The sequence below is a fragment of the Triticum dicoccoides genome, chromosome 5B (assembly GCF_002162155.2).
Source record: "Triticum dicoccoides isolate Atlit2015 ecotype Zavitan chromosome 5B, WEW_v2.0, whole genome shotgun sequence".
In the NCBI taxonomy this organism is placed as follows: Eukaryota; Viridiplantae; Streptophyta; class Magnoliopsida; order Poales; family Poaceae; genus Triticum; species Triticum dicoccoides.
The window spans coordinates 696,538,153-696,549,149 of NC_041389.1; the positions used below are offsets into that span (position 1 = coordinate 696,538,153).

Here is a 10,997-nt window from a genome sequence, read left to right on the forward strand (position 1 = left end):
AGGAAATCTTCTTTGAATGCCTGCTTAGTATGAAGGTCCCGACTGGCTTCTCGTCAAATATAAAGGGAATAATAAATATGGCAGAGAAAAAGTTCCAGAACCTAAAGTCTCATGACTGCCACGTGATTATGACGCAACTGCTTCCGGTTGCATTGAGGGGGCTCCTACCGGAAAATGTCCGATTAGCCATTGTGAAGCTATGTGCATTCCTCAATGCAATCTCTCAGAAGGTGATCGATCCAGAAATCTTACCAAGGCTAAGGAGTGATGTGGTGCAATGTCTTGTCAGTTTCGAGCTAGTGTTCCCACCATCCTTCTTCAATACCATGACGCACGTCCTAGTTCATCTAGTCGACAAGATTGTCATTCTGGGCCCCGTATTTCTACACAATATGTACCCCTTTGAGAGGTTCATGGGAGTCCTAAAGAAATATGTCCGTAACCGTGCTAGGCCAGAAGGAAGCATCTCCATGGGCCATCAAACAGAGGATGTCATCGGGTTTTGTGTTGACTTTATTCCTGGCCTTAAGAAGATAGGTCTCCCTAAATTGCGGTATGACGGGAGACTGACTGGAAAACGCACGCTTGGAAGGGACTCAATAATATGCAGGGACGGATATTCTTGGTCTCAAGAATGCTACACAGTTCTATAGAACTCTACCTTGGTGACCCCGTATGTCGATGAACACAAGAATAGTCTGTGCTCCAAACACCCGGAGCAGTGTGACGACTGGATTACATGTGAACACATCAGGACTTTCAGTAGTTGGTTGGAAACACGTCTCAGAGGTGACAACACTATTTGTGATGAGCTGTACTTGTTGTCCAGGGGACCATCTTCGACTGTTACGATTTGGAAAGGATACGAGATATATGGGAATACATTTTACACGATTGACCTAGATAAAAAGAGCACCAACCAAAACAGCGGTGTCCTCTTTGATGCAACAACTGAGAGGGGAAAGGACACGTATTATGGTTACATAGTGGACACATGGGAACTTGACTACGGACATGATTTTAAGGTTCTTTTGTTTAAGTGAAAATGGGTCAATCTGTTAGGAGGCGGGGTACAGGTAGACCCACAGTACGAAATGACAACAGTGGATCTGAAAAATCTTGGGTACACTGACGAACCGTTCGTCCTAGCCAATGATGTGACACAGGTTATCTATGTGAAGGACATGTCTACCAGACCGAGAAAAAGAAAAGATAAGGAAGCGAATACATCATACGATGAGCCAAAGCGCCACATAGTTCTTTCAGGACAAAGGGACATCGTGGGAGTGGAGGGCAAGACAGACATGTATGAAGATTATGAAAAGTTTCACGAAATTCCTCCCTTCAAAGTCAAGGCTGACCCCAGCATCCTGATAAACGATGAAGATTATCCATGGTTACGGCGCAATAAGCAAATGACACAAGCGAAGAAAAAGTGAAGACTTTCTCCCGCAACTATTATGATGATACCCTGTCAACTTTGTAACAGACGAGTATGATACCATTGTCCGTTTTGTACATGCACATGCTATGTGCGTGATATTATGATACCATGCCAACTTTCAACTTTTTCAGAGTTCATTTGAAATGCTTTAATGTATTATGGTTCGGCTCTCGTAATACCATTAATCCCGGTTCGCTCCTTGTCAACTATGTTCTCACCAAGAACACTCTCAAGAGGGTAGCCACGTGGGCCATTGGTCCCAGTTCATCTGGACCTTTTTTCTCTATTCAAATTTGAAAACTAATGGCACTAACAGAAAGTTTATAATTTTTCTAAAACTAATGGCACTAACAGAAAGTTTATAATTTTGCTGACCTAAAAGCAAAAAGAATTAAAAAATGAAGCAAAAAACAAAAGAAAATAAATAATGCAAAAAATAAAACAAAAAACTGGGAAAAAATAAAAATAGTAACAATAAGTATTTTGTTGTAAGAAGAAACAAAATAAAATAAATAAAGCAAAAAGAAAACAAAAAAAGTGTCTTCAAATTTGAAAACTAATGGCACTAACAGAAAGTTTATAATTTTTCTAAAACTAAAAGCAAAAAAGAATTAAAAAATAAAGCAAAAAACAAAAATAAATAAATAATGCAGAAAGCAAAACAAAAAAACCGGAATAAAAATAAAAATAGCAACAATAAGTATTTTGTTGTAAGTAGAAACAAAATAAAATAAATAAAGCAAGAAACAAAACAAAAAAATAAAAAAAGTGTTTTCAAATTTGAGAACTATTGGCACTAACAGAAAGTTTATAATTTTTCTAAAACTAAAAGCAAAAAGAATTAAAAAATAAAGCAAAAAAACAAAAGAAAATAAATAATGCAGAAAACAAAACAAAAAAACTAGGAAAAAAATAAAAATAGCAACAATAAGTAAAGAAAAAAAAGTGCCTCCTACTGGGCCCCCACGGCCTGAATACGACTAGAAACCCACCATGGGCCAGGATTCAGGCCCGCAGGAGGCCCAGTAGGCCCATCAGGCAAAGTAGTAGGAAGTAGGCCCGTAAGCCTGCAGTGGAGAGGAGCTTGAGAGGGGTGCGGCAGTGGGGCTTATAAACCACTGCGTGCCCCTCTTAGCTAGCGAGGTGGGACTAAACTTTCGTGTCGCACCGTGCCAGCACACGACCATTGGTCCCGGTTGGCGGCACCAACCGGGACTAAAGGGGGCATTGGTCCCGGTTCGTGGCACCAACCGACACCAATGTCCACCCTTTAGTCCCGGTTGGTGGCACCAACCGGGACCAAAGGCCACCGCTTCCTGCCCTTTGGGCTGCTAAAAATAGGCCTTTGGTCTCGGTTGGTGGCACGAACCGGGACTAAAGGGTGTATTAGTCCCGATTGGTGCCACAAACCGGGACCAATGCTCTTGATATATATACAACACTTAGCAGTTTTCGACCAAATCCCCCACTTCTCCCTGCTCCTCCTCGTCGCCGTCGCCACCCGACGCCCCTGCTCCACCTTATCATCGCTGCCGCCACCGACGCCGTCAGGCTGCTCGCCTTCGTCATTGCCGCCGCCACCGACACCGTCACGCTGCTCGCCTTCGCCGTCACCGCCGCGCCCTGTGAGCAGTCCCGTGCCCCTCCCATCCCGCGCACCAGCGCGGCCGCCGCCCCTGCCCTGCGCGGCCGCCGCGCCTCCGCCCCTGCCCTGCACGGCCGCCGCGCCGCCACCCCTGCCCTGCATTTTTTTTGTGTATATGTGTATATATGCATTTTTTTGTGTATATGTGTATATATGTGTATATATGTGTTTGTATGTGTATATATGTGTATTTTTTGTGTATATATGTGTATACATATATGTGTTTGTATGTGTATATATGTGCATTTTTTTCATATATATAATGTATATATGTATGTGGTAGCTATATGATGAATGGATGTGGCTATCTATGTATGAATATAATGTTCATAGCATTTTTTTAATTATATATGTTTTTTAATATATGTATTAATTTTTTATTTAGGTTGTTAGTAGATATCGATTTTAGGTTAGTGCATTTTAGGTTAGTGTAGAGGAAAAAGTAAAATAAGGAAAAGGAAGAAAAGAAGAAGGAAGAAGGAAGAAGAAGAAGAAAAAGAAGGAGAGGAAAAAGAAAAATAAGAAGAGGAAGAAAGGAGAAGAAGAGGAGAGGAAGAAGAGGAGAAATAAATAAGAAGAGGAAAAAAGAAGAAAAAGAAGAGGAGAAGAAGAAAGGAATAGAGGATAAGAAGAAAAAATAGAATATTTTCTATTTTTTCTTCTTATCCTCTATTCCTTTCTTCTTCTCTTTTTTCTTCTTCTTTTTTCTTCGATCTTCTCCTCTGTCATCGTCGATATACCCTCCTCGGCCCTCTCGCTCGACCAAAACTCTCGAGGACACCCAAACCCTAGAGAAAAAACGATGTTGGTCTCCTACCCCCTCCCGCTGCGCCCCTACCCGACAAACACTCTTGAGGCCACCTAAATTTACCAAGTTAAAAGAGCGCTGTCGTCGAGGCCACCCCAAACCCTTGAAGCGTTGTGTCGAGGCCACCCCAAACCCTTGAAGCGTTGTCTAGGACACCCCAAACCCTAGAGAAGCAGCGTCGAGGCCACTAACATGATTCCTTATTGTGATTAGCTAGCTAGTTCTACGTTTGCCACTAATATATATCCATCTGTACCATGTTTGAATAATAATTGACATGTTGTAAATATTTGCAGAAACTATGTAGCACTACCGAGACGAAGAAACAGAAGCGATGTTGGGGGAGATAATCGCAGAAGGAACTGATGTCATTGCGTCATTTTTCAACGACGTCGTTGGTCAGGAAGGACTGGGTGAAGAAGAGGGCTATGTTCATGATGGCTCCAGCCCATTAATGCCGGTACAAGAAGAGGGCTATGTTCATGATGGCTCCGTGATGACCCAATGGAGGTACAAGAAGGAGACCGTGCTGACTGCTCCGGTGACCGAACCGAGTTCGGCCAGGTACATATATATTAGTTAAGCCCGTGCTGACTAGTTAATTGATGCATTCATTGTTTTGGTATATGTACACATATTAATTAACTTTCTTCCTTTTTCTAGCCCTCGGATCGAGCACAACTTCGGTAAGGAGACGAGGCCCGAAGAAAAAGTTGAGCTCGAATGAAAGGTTTGAGATCACAGCAATCGCGCGCAATGGCGAACCGATTGAACCCATCCGGAGAAAGAACGCATTTGTTGCTCAGTGCGGGGTTCTTGTTAGGGACAAGATCCCGATCAGCATCCACCAGTGGTATAAGCCTAAGGAGGAAGATCCTCAGGTGTCTTATGTCAATGATATGCAGAAAGATGATCTTTGGACTGAGCTGAAGGCAAATTTCACCCTACCGCCAGAGGAGGATCCAGAGAAGCCAGTTAAAGAGCAATTAATCAAGTCTTGTGCTCTTAAGAAAATGGCAGACCTATTCAGGAGGTGGAGGAAAGAGCTGAAAAAGTTTGTCGTCAAAGAAGAGACACCAGAATTCATCGGCAAATATGAGAAGATCAGAGATCACTGGCCCGCATTTGTAGCCTACACGACATCGGAAAAGAGTAAGAAAATGTCGGGGACAAACAAGCTAAATGCTGCGAAGAAGAAGTTTCACCATCGCATGGGGTCAGGTGGCTACCTGCAAGCCCGGCCTAAGTGGTGCAAGGCTGAGAATGATCTGCTTGATAAAGGGATCGAACCGGAGACAATGAGATGGCCAGACCATTGCCGGACTTGGTTCTTCGGGGCTGGCGGAACCTTGGACCCTGTAACAGGGAAGTGTCGTTGGACGGACGAGCAACTGAAAACACCAGTCACAAGGCTTCGGCAGTATATCCTTGCAGCGCAGCAAGGGACATTCATTCCAAACAGGGAGAAGGACGAGCTCACAATGGCCCTCGGGAATCCTGAGCACCCTGGACGAACACGACGCATGTCAGGCTCCATTCCGTGGAAGGTTGGTTTTCCGGACGCAGGGGGTTACAAAACCCACGAGAGGAGGAAGAAACTGGAGCAGATCCAACTGCAGGCGCTGCACAAAAGGGTAATGGGGCTAGAGGAACGAGAAGCAGATCGCAACAAATGACCTGCCGAAGCTTCCCCCGAAGCTACCCCGCCATCTCAGCGGAGAAGCAGCGTGGCTTCCACCGAGCTGCTTCAGCCGGAGCATGTCTTGACGGCTCCTGCCAGCTATCCCGTGGATGCTATCACGGGGGCTCAAAATTGCCACATTATGACGCGATGGATGAATTTGAAGGTCAAGACGGCTGTTGGCTCTGTTTATCCTACTGAACAAGGCGCAACTTATCACTGTCGGCCGATTCCAGAAGGATATGTCACGGTGATGGTGGATGAAATAACGGAGGGATTTGAGGACCTCCAGCTTGACTACCCTACCGGTGAAGGGGAGACTAGGTTGGGTTCTGCTCTGAAGACTCCATGCCTATGGCGGAAGGAGCTCATCAACCTTCCGAACTGGACGCCTCCGCCTCCTCCTCCTCCTCCGGCGAGTCAGGGCACTCCGCCTCCTCCACCGCCTCCTCCTCTGGCGAGTGTCGATCAGGGCACTGGGCCTCCTTCTCCGGCGCGTGGCGGCACTCCGCCTCCTTCTCCGCCTGCGTCGGCGCGCCCGAGCAGCCAGCAGCAGCCTCCTCCTTCTCCGACGCGTGGTGGCACTCCGTGTCCTTCTCCGCCTGCGCCGGCGTGCCCGAGCAACCAGCAGCCTCCTCCTTCCCCGGTGCGTGATGGCACTCTGCCTCCTTCTCCGCCTGCGCCGGCGCGCCCGAGCAGCCAACACCTTCCTCCTTCTCCGCCTCACCAGCAATGGCGGAAGAGACCCGCCGCCGCCCCGGCTGCTCCGGCGCGTCGTAGTCCTTCTCCTCCGCCTCGTAAGCAAGCACGAAAGAAGACAGGCGCCACAGCTGCTCCGTCTGCTCCGGCGTCTAGTAGTACAGCAGCCAGCAGAGGCAGGAGGAAATACAGATATGGTCCACCTCTCAAGCCTCTAGAGAAGTTACTGTACGAGAGGACCGAGGAGGAAAACGAGACGATCGTGCGGGCCCACGTGAAGGACTTCTTTGAAGAGGTGAAAGCAAAGAGACATCCACCTCCGGAGGAGAAGGTAGATCCGGTGAAAGCAAAGCGCACTATCGATGCCCTGAGGAAACCACCAAAGTCTCCGCCAAAAACCAACTATCAGCGCATTACTGAACAGACATATCTCGAAGCCCAGCGGACGGGAAGTACCGTCAGTGATAAAAGGTTAAAAGAACGAGCAGCTGAGAAAAAAATTGCCCAGCTCGGCGAACAAGCACAGCAATCGTGCCCCCCGCTCAATGTGTCTAATGCTCCGGGGACGGTGGCCGGTTATGGCAATCTTGGAGATTACCTGCCTGACGATCAACTTCCTGATTTCTTGGATGTGGACAAACACAAATACGAGTACGGGAAGCCTCTCGTCAAAGATGAAAAATCTCTGACAACTATGATGCGAAGATTCCGTAATTGGTACATGAAAACCTGCAGAGAGTCTGGGGGGACGAATGCTTTGTATCTGAAGATTAAAGAGAAGCACGACCTCGTTACAACTGATCTGTTGACTGTTCCATTTGATGAGTTCTTCGTGTTCTTCAATCAAAAGGCCCTCTATAAACTAATGGTCTTTTGCTACTGTCTATAAGTACTGTTTCTGTCATTAAGTCTCTATATATAGCTCGGCTCTTTCATTGCATGTATTTATAATTAATTATCCTCACTATATTATGCAGATTGAAGACCGTCGAGTGCAAAAAACAAGAAATGTATGATATTGGGTTCATTAACACAAATATCATAGATGAATTTCTGGTTAAAAAGCACCCCGCAGAGGCCGAGGAGAACTTGCTACAATCGTTGATCAAAAATCAAAACAAAGATTTAATACTCTTTCCTTACAACTCCTGGTGAGTGTTACTGTCGTGTGTATATTCGGTTTCCCTTATTACTCGAGCAAGGTTATAGTAATGTAACTGATGACTTATGCATGCCTGCGCAGATTCCACTATGTTATTCTGGAGATTAAGCTTGAGCGGGGAGTAGTAAACGTCTTAGACTCGAGAAGAAAAGATCCCCAAACCTATGCGGACATGACTAAAATACTCAACAAGTAAGTTCAATCGATCATTTATCGCACCATATCGGCAAATATTTGTTCATTTCCTGATATCTCGAGTAATAATATTTATTTTCTTTGTCTTGCAGGGTTTGGAAACAGTTCACCGCAGAAGTTCTGGGACTGCCGAAGGAGCTGCGATGTACATACCCGAAAGTAAGTACTACTAGCTAGCTAGTTGCGCGCATCTCCCGTTGATTCTATAGATGTATTTTCATCAATGCCATTTATAATGCTTCATTATCAGTTTGATTGACCTCTGTTTCTCGTAAAGTGCTTGTGACAGGAACAAGGAAATGATTTCTGCGGATACTACATGTGCAAGTTCATCTACAACGCGACTTTGAAACATAAGCGGGGCTACTCTAAAAGACAATATGAAGTGCGTAAGCAATAATATTCACAATTTCATTTTATTACACCATCATTTCTGGTGAGTTTCATTCATATATGTATTAACCCTCTTCTTCAAATTAGACGTGGCAGATGCGTGATGAAATCATAGAATAAGATCGCATGAAAGCAATTCAAGAGGAATTGGCGGGATTCTTTCTTGACCACGTCATCAATAAAGCCGGAGAATATCATGTGGAAATTGATTTCAGTTGCTAGGGGATTGTAAGATATTTTACATATTGTATATATATGTAGTCAGTCAGATAGATAATACGAAAACTTGTTGTTCGACCAATCTTTCGGAGAAGGAGAGGTCGATCGATCACTTCTCTCGGTATGCATGACGAACTTCTGTATTTAATGGTTCTCTTCATTTTCTTACTAGCTAGCGTGTCAAGGGCCTCTCTATGTACAGTACGTAGCATCGATCAAGCACGGACATAAGAGAGGACACTTCTCTCTATTAATTAGCTAGCTACCACAATATATTAAACACCTAAATTAACCCCCCAAAACCCCCAAACACCCCCTCCTTTAAAAAAAACAAAAACCACAGACACTGAAATACTGACGCGTGGATGCCTTTTGGTCCCGATTGGTGCCACCAACCGGGACCAAAGGCCCTCCTGCCTGGGCTCGGCGTACCGGCCACGTGGAGGCCCATCTGTCCCGATTCGTGTTAGAACCGGGACTAAAGGGGGGAGGCATTAGTCACGACCCTTTAGTCCTGATTCAAGAACCAGGACTAAAGGCCCTTACGAACCGGGACTGATGCCCCCTTTTTGATTAGTGAATGTGTCGTCCAGCTTACTGAATCACGTAGTGTCGGACGTCGTCGGCCAGCGTATACATGTATTCCCGCCAGCAAGCCTTTCTTCAATTGCCGGCCCGCATTCGTGACCGCCGTTCCCACGGGGACGTTCAAAAAGAGCTCGCCGCGGTTCGATGTGTACGAAAACGACTTCGGGTGGGGCGCGCTGGTGGCTGTCCGGAGCGGCTCGGAGAACAAGGTGGATGGGAAGACGACGGCGTACGAGTGCCGACGCGGCAGAGGCAGCATGGCGCTGGAGGCGTGCCTTGCTCCGGAGGCTCTCGCTAGGCTCATCCTCGACGGGGAGTTCATGGGGGCAACCAATACTGCTGATGCTGAATAATGACCAACCATGTCTCCGACTCTCTGTTTTGCAGCTAAACCTTGTACTATGATCGACCACCCAGCTTCCATGACTACCTTCCTTCTTCTTTTTTGCGAATGACAGCTATCAATGAGGACCAAATCCATCCATCATTCTTAGGCTCGTTGCGGGCGACAGGCGTAGTGAGTACCGCTGAATAATGATTGACCGTGTCTCTCTTGCAACAAAAATTTGTACTCATCTTCGATGACTGCTATCAACGAGGACCAAATCTATCTATCCATCTATGGACAACCGGTCATCACTAAATAAAGTACTGAAAATGTTCATCACTAAGGCCTCATTTGATTGCAAGGTAAAAGAAAACCAGGGTAGTAAGCCCCGTGGGGGAGTTTTAGGAGTACACAGGGATCCCCTCCCACCACGGGGCAGATTCAGCCCCATCCCCGTGCTAGTTTGGCAACCCCCAGTACAGAAGGAGAGGACCAGGCAAGGCGCTTTGAATGACCATCACCGGAGGGGGTGGACCCGTGGAGGTGCTGCTCTCGATAGCTAGGGAAGGAGATCGAGAGGCAGTGTGCCGTCCTATCGAGGGTTTTCTCCCCGACCCCTCTGGGCGTGGATTGTTCCCCCGTGGAAACGGGGCAGATCGGGGACGAAAACCCGTGGTCAGAGGGACCGGCCAAATGGGTCGTGGGCTTGCCCGGGTCTGACGTGCCCCGCGGGTCGTGCGCCCTGGTTTTCGACGGGGATCCCCGCGGGATTCCGGACAACCAAATGAGGCCTAAATAAAGCTGGTACAACTATCAACTATCAATTTATAGCATGGAATCAAGTTTTAGAAATTACATGAATTAGTATTGATTCGAAGTAGCGAAGGCAAGAGTTGCTTGCCTGAACTTGCCTGCTTTGCTATCGCTGCGGTGCCAGCTTGTTCTCGGCCATGAATGCGGTTTCTGACTCAGTTTTTTTTCTGTGAGATGCTAGTTTGCTAAGGTCGAGAACCGCTGCAAATGACAATCATTCAAGTGTCCAGGTTGATCATTAATTTCATCTTCCAAAAGTAAATCTGATAATTCATTTTTGGGAAAAACGGGTATTTTTTAGTGAAGCTTATTCTTTATTTTAGGGAACGCTAATTTGTGCTAAACCAGGGCACTTCACTTAATTAGGCCACATAGACTACAGGATAGCTCCATGTCGTTCGTGTGCGTAGCGACAAAGCGATCTCCTCACCGTCCCAGCCCTTCACTGTGCATCTCTCAATTCTAGCGCCGTACTGGACCCACCCGACAGGCGTGCACGCCGCTGTGGTGATGTTCGACGCGCCTCCCCTGTCCCGACCTGGACATGATCCTCTGGAACGCCGTAATCTGCATTCTTACGCGGTCGGGCCTGACAATCTGGCCGCCGCCATAAGGGCATGTACAATGGTTATATTTTAGCAATGTCACGTAGGATAAATGATGAGATGGAGGAGAGAGAAATCATAAGAGAAGGCTTGTCTTCTCTTAATTAAGAGAAGGCAAGAGATGATCTCTTAGCACCAATATGTCTCACCATGTTTTTAGGAATAACTAGTTATTGAAGATAAGGCTAAGAGATGACCCATTGTATATATTTTTTTTTGTCATCTCTAAATTACATGCAAGATTTAAGATAAGACCACCTTATCGACCATTGTACATTCCCTAATCTGCGTTCTTAAGCGGTGGTCGTCCAGGCACTGATCTGAAGCTGATATGCATCAAAACCGGATCGCATGGTTACTCAGCCTACTTCAGCATTGCTACGACAGTACGACGAACCCATGTAGCAGTTTGAGCAT

General features: G+C 46.3%; 1 protein-coding gene across 1 annotated transcript in view; it reads left to right on the top strand.

Moving 5' to 3' along the window:
• The window catches only part of LOC119310567 (uncharacterized acetyltransferase At3g50280-like), a 45,942-nt gene extending 36,755 nt beyond the window's left edge, over positions 1 to 9,187 (top strand). The window contains exon 5 of the mRNA XM_037586272.1: positions 8,857 to 9,187. Coding sequence (XP_037442169.1) covers positions 8,857 to 9,187 — 331 coding nt within the window. The remainder of the gene's footprint in view (positions 1 to 8,856) is intronic.
• The last annotated feature ends 1,810 nt before the right edge of the window (positions 9,188 to 10,997 follow it).